This window comes from Corapipo altera, unplaced genomic scaffold (assembly GCF_003945725.1).
Source record: "Corapipo altera isolate COAL_440 unplaced genomic scaffold, ASM394572v1 182, whole genome shotgun sequence".
Taxonomy (NCBI): Eukaryota; Metazoa; Chordata; class Aves; order Passeriformes; family Pipridae; genus Corapipo; species Corapipo altera.
Window position 1 is genome coordinate 281633 of NW_020885056.1, and position 5346 is coordinate 286978.

The 5346-nt window shown below is 52.7% G+C and overlaps 2 protein-coding genes across 9 annotated transcripts in view; both read right to left on the bottom strand.

Annotated features, from left to right (window-relative positions):
- PPP3CC (protein phosphatase 3 catalytic subunit gamma) overlaps window positions 1-225 on the bottom strand; it is a 36019-nt gene extending 35794 nt beyond the window's left edge. For all 6 annotated transcript variants that reach the window (XM_027668887.1, XM_027668885.1, XM_027668883.1 and 3 more), the window contains exon 1: window positions 102-225. In XM_027668887.1, coding sequence (XP_027524688.1) covers window positions 102-153 — 52 coding nt within the window. In that variant the 5' untranslated portion in view covers window positions 154-225. The remainder of the gene's footprint in view (window positions 1-101) is intronic.
- A 1636-nt stretch (window positions 226-1861) lies between these two features.
- Window positions 1862-5346, bottom strand: part of SLC39A14 (solute carrier family 39 member 14) — an 11266-nt gene continuing 7781 nt past the window's right edge. For all 3 annotated transcript variants that reach the window (XM_027668891.1, XM_027668889.1, XM_027668890.1), the window contains exons 9-10: window positions 4863-5047; window positions 1862-4618 (exon numbers count right to left, since the gene is read on the bottom strand). In XM_027668891.1, coding sequence (XP_027524692.1) covers window positions 4472-4618; window positions 4863-5047 — 332 coding nt within the window. In that variant the 3' untranslated portion in view covers window positions 1862-4471. The remainder of the gene's footprint in view (window positions 4619-4862; window positions 5048-5346) is intronic.

A 5346-nucleotide genomic window follows, 5' to 3' on the forward strand; every position in this document is an offset into this window, starting at 1 on the left:
CCCCCCCCCCCCCCCCCCCCCCCTCCCCCCCCCCCCCCCCCGCCGCGGGGCCCCCCGCCCCCCCCCCCCCCCCCCCCATTCCCCTCCCTTCCTCCCCTCACCCTTGACGATGCGCTCGGTGGTCGGCAGCTTGTTGTGGCCGCGCCCGGACATGGTGGCGGTGGCACCGCTCCCTCCTCCTCCTCCTCCTCCTCTTCCTCCTCCTCCCCACCGCCGTGCCCCCTCACCGCTCCCCTCGCACGGGGGGCCGCGGGGGGTGCTCCCGGCGGCGGCTCCGCGGCGCTGCGATCCCGCCCCCGCCGCCGCCGCCGCGGCCGCCGCCACCACCACCACACCGCCCTCCGCCCTCTGCCCCCCTCCTCCTCCTCCTCCTCCTCCTCCTCCTCGCCTTCCCCTCGCAGCCCGCCCAGCGCAGGCGCCGCGCCCGCCCCGCCCCGCCCGCCATCTTGGAGGGGAAGGGGGTGGTTGCTAAGCAACGGAGGGGGGGGGGGCAACATGGCGGCGCCCCCATCGCCCTCATGGCGTCGGGGGTGACAGTCCCGGAATCACCTCCCCGGTGTTGGGTGGGAAGAGGCTGTGAAATCGTCTAGTAAAAAAAAAATTATCTAGTAAAAAAAAAATAAAAAAAAAAAAAAGTATCTAGTAAATGGAAAAAAAAAAATCACCCAGTAAAATTACCTGTAAAATTATCTGGTAAAAAAAATTTAAAAGAGTTATCTAGTAAATATGGAAAAAATTATCTAGTAAAATTATCTGTAAGATTATCTGGTAAAAAAAATTTAAAAGAGTTATCTAGTAAATTAAAAATAAATTATCTAGTAGAATTACCTGTAAAATTATCTAGTAAAAAAAATTTTTAAAAATTATCTAGTAAATTGAAAAAAAAATTATCTAGTAGAATTACCTGTAAAATTATCTGGTAAAAAAAATTAAAAGAATTATCTAGTAAATTAAAAAAAAAAAATCTGGTAAAATTATCTGTAAGATTATCTGATAAAAAAATTTGAAAAAATTATCTAGTAAATTGAAAAAAAATTATCTAGTACAATTACCGGTAAAATTATCTGGTAAAAAAATTTTAAAAAAATTATCTAGTAAATGAGAAAAAAATTATTTAATAAAATTATCTGGTAAAAAAATTGGAAAAAATTATCTAGTAAAATTATCTGTAAAACTGTCTAGTAAAAAAACCTGACGACCGTGCTTGAAGCACTGAGGGGGTATGGGAGCAAGTCAGATTCACACCGAGCCCTCCCTTCCTTAATATAACATTATTTTTTTTATAAAACACCCCATAATTTCTAGATTTATTTTCTTTAGTGCAACGGAGTTCCTAAAAATCGCGTTCACTGCTTGGAGCTGGCAGCTCGGGGGGGATTGTATATAAAAAAAGAGAGAAAAAAGGGAAGGGGAAAAGCAAAGTTTGCTGCTTTTTATTTATTTTTTTTTCCCCTAATGGAGGGTGGGGAAGCAAGGACATGAACGCTGCTTGGAATCTGTCTCCCTCGTGTGAGCTGGAGAGGAATCCAGCATCCCATACCTCCTCCTCCTCCCAGCCAAACCACTGCTTGGAAATACGCTTAAAATAAATTAAAAAAATATATATATATAATTTAAAAAGGGGATTTTGGAGTCGTAAAGGCCGTGCCACGCGGCCAGGCCGGGGGTTGTCAGTGCCATCTTCTGTCAGCTGCACTGCACTGCACAAGCCATGGAAATCCAGCTGGAAAACCAGGATTGCATCACCCAGCCTGGCTCAAACCCTTCCCCTTGGAAAAATCCTGAGCCAGCAGCGCTCCCAGCCCTTCACCCCCTCCTCCAGCTCTGCCCACAGGGAGGTTTCACTGCTTGGGACCCTCCGTCATTACAGAATATATTTTATTTATGGAATTTTACAAATATCTGTACAGTTCACGTGACATAAGTTACGCTCTTTGTTTCAACGTGTTCTCTCCCACAACACCTGAGTTATTGAAATACTGAGATGGAACTGGAGCTTCCAACTGGACACGGGAAGGGAAACACGGATGAAAATCCATAACGAGCTCAATTTGGGTGGTTTTTTTCCCTCCTCATCCTCCTGCCTGCCCCATCCCTTCCCTGCTGGTAGGTTCCAGCCTGTCCAGCTGAGAATGGGAACGGAGGGGGAGTCTTGTTTCTCTGGGGATGTGGGGGGTTCACCTCCACACCCCAAATTTTTGGGTTGCAGATTTCTCAAAAAAAAACCCAAAACTGGAAACGAGAAGACGACGGATTCATGATTCCCACCTTGTGCCGAGGGGCTGCACCAGCTCCCAGGAATCCCAGCATCGCTCCTGCCGCTTCCCAGCTCTCGGGGACCTCCCAGGCACAGCTCTCAGGGGACAAACACCCCGATTCCCCCCCTTTCCTCCACCACTTTTCCATCGGTGCCCCATGGAAACCCTCCAGCCACCTGGTGTTTTTCCTTGGGAGAGAGGAGAGGGCAACATGTGCCAGTCCAAGGACTCGAGATTTTCCACATTGAGTCGCTCAGCCGGGCCTGCAGCTCTCTCAAGCAGGGAAAAGGAGTTTCCAGTGGCACTTTTCTCCTGGATTAGCAGCACAGGGAATGAGTGTGAGGTGCTGCACAGGTGACTGAGCCAGGGCAGGCCTGGCTGCTCTGTCCCACAGGGAGAAGTGACTTAAGGTGACAATCCACAAAACAAGACACCACATAAGATAAAGGAAGGAATCTCTCCTTGAAGGAATCACCCAAGGACCATGTGGCACCTCTGGGTGGAGGGTGCTCCCAGAAAGGCTCCCTGCTCCTTTGACAATTTGATATTTAGGTTTTGGGGTGCAGGACAAAGCCAACATCCTTGTGGTGCTGAGGGGACTAAGCCCAGCCTAAGAAAGCCACTGAGAGCAGAGGTGATGATCCATAAGGATACTGGAAATGCCAGAGTCCAGGGACTCGGTGACAACGGTTAGGAGCTTAGGAAGAACAGCACCCAGCTGGGAACTAAGGGAATTCAGGGACTACAGTGATCCAAACAGGGTACAATGCTGCTGGAGGTGCTGAGCCTGTGCCAGGGGCTGAGGAAAAATCCCTGGCACACCCTTGGCTTTGCTTTCTGCAGGGTGGGGAGGGAAGGTGTGGGATCCTCGGCTCCAGGACCACACCGAGGTGGCAGGATTGTCACACACCCCCCCTACACAGGCAGGGAGGGAGGGAAGACACTCTCTGACAAGCACAAACACTTCCCAAAGCACCCGCACCGCTCCTCCATCCCAATCCAAGGGAAGCTCCCTGAATCCACTCCTGCTTATCCACACAGCCACGAGCTCACACCAGGTACGGGACAAGGTTTAGGGGGGGAAAAGGGGGTGTGAGGGGACCTCAAGCAACAGGGGTGGGGTGGGCAAGATTATCAATATGATAACTAGTAATTCACGTAGTGAATCTGGGGAAAGCCAGCCCCGGGGGCAGAGCTGGGAAGTGCCTGGAACACCCTTCTCTGGCTACTCCCTAAGGCTGGAAAAACGCAACCTAAAGAGGTTCACAGTCTGGTATTTTGTTTTAAAAACACCCCCCGCCCCACCCTGAACCTCAGCAGTGTTTAAAAGCCGGTGGCTGTTCCCGAGTGTCACCGTGAGCTTGGACACAGTCTGAGGAGAGACCCCTGGGCTGGGAGCCCACGGCCAGGCAGGGCTCTGCTCTCACCCCCCTTCCCACCAGGAGGAGTTGGGATTTGCCCCTCTTTCCAGCAGCACAGGGAGGGTCAGGATATCCTGGCCAGGTTTCTCCCAGCAGCCCACGTGTCACTCCAACCTGGCCTGGTGTCCTCTGCTCCGAGCGTGGACACCCAAAGGGTGCTTTAAAATCTCAACCCTCTTCACCCTGCTCTTCCCAGGGCTGGAACGGAGCAAACCCCGTCGGATGGTGGTGACACCATGAGCCTCCTCATCCTCAGCAGTGCCTGGAGAGCACAGCTCCAAGGGATGGCTGGTGGGGAATGCTCCAAGAAGGGTCTGTCCCAATCATACATCCCCCAAAGGGGTCAGGACTGCATCACATCCCATGGGAACGCTCCAAGAAGGGTCTGTCCCCATCTGTCCCCACCCCAAAGGGGTCAGGACGGCGTCACATCCCATGGGAATGCTCTGAGCACGGCTGAAGCAGCTCCTGCCTCCCCACTCCATCCTTCCCGGGAGAGGCGAGGAGGCCAGGGATATGACACGGGAAAGCGATTCTCTGGTCAGGTCAGTCCTATGGGAAAGGGGGATTCAGCCTCCCCTCACAGTCTTAAACCCAAAGAAGGTCTGTGGAACAGCTTTCAAAGCGATGTCTCCTCTGTAGTGTGACGTCAGTGCCCGCACAGGTACCGTCGTTTGCTTGCAGCAGGAAAAGGGTAAGAAAAAAAAAAAAACCCCAAGGAAAACCCCTTCCCCCCACCCCACCCCAAAAAAAAAGGAAAAAAGTGGATCAGGGCTGCAGTTTGGGCTGGTCCTACCCAATCTGGATCTGGCCAGAGTACATGGTGAGCAGCACCATGATGGTGAAGCCCGTGAGCAGCCCCGCGTTCTGGATGGCGAAGGTGATCAGGGCGCTGCCGTTCTGCTCGTCCTCCCGGCTCACCTCGTTCATCTCGGGGAACTGGGAGGGGAAAAACAGGCACAACAAAGGCTCAGCGACAGGAAAGGCTCTGTTCTTCCCAGGAAAAAAACACCCCCCCCCCCCCCCCCGCCCCAGCCCGTGGATTTTGCTCAGCCAGGCAAAGCAAAGCAGAGACAGCAAAGCGTGTGCCAAGGGGACGGAGCAAACCCACCCCCAGGCTAAAGTTTTCCTAGGAAAAAAGCCCTGGGAAGATCCCAACCACGCACCCAGGCTCAGGATTTACCATGTCAGCCAGAGCTATGTACAGGAACATCCCTCCAGCCAGAGCAAAGATCCAGTTGGCAGAGAAGTGGCTGCCGGCCACGATGCCAAAGGCCAGGCCCACGTAGCAGCAGCAGGCGGAGATGAAGTTGAAGAAAAGAGCCTGGCGGATGGTCATCCCGGCATTCAGCAGGATGACAAAGTCCCCTGCGGGAGAAAAGGACGGGAGGATGAGGAGGGAAGGGCTGTTGGCAGCATCGGGACAGCACCGAGGGGCCGCCTTGAACTTCGGGTCATAAATCGTGGAGTGTCCTCAGCTGGAAGGGACACACAAAGGATCATTGAGTCCAACTCCTCCTCCTGCACAGGACAGCCCCAAAAATCACATCCTGTGCCAGCTCCTGCGTGGGCTCTGCCACTGCCCTTAAATTCAGAACTTCACACCCAAACCTGCCTCCCCCCTCCACTAACAGCACACCACTGCCCCTAAATTCAGATATTCACAC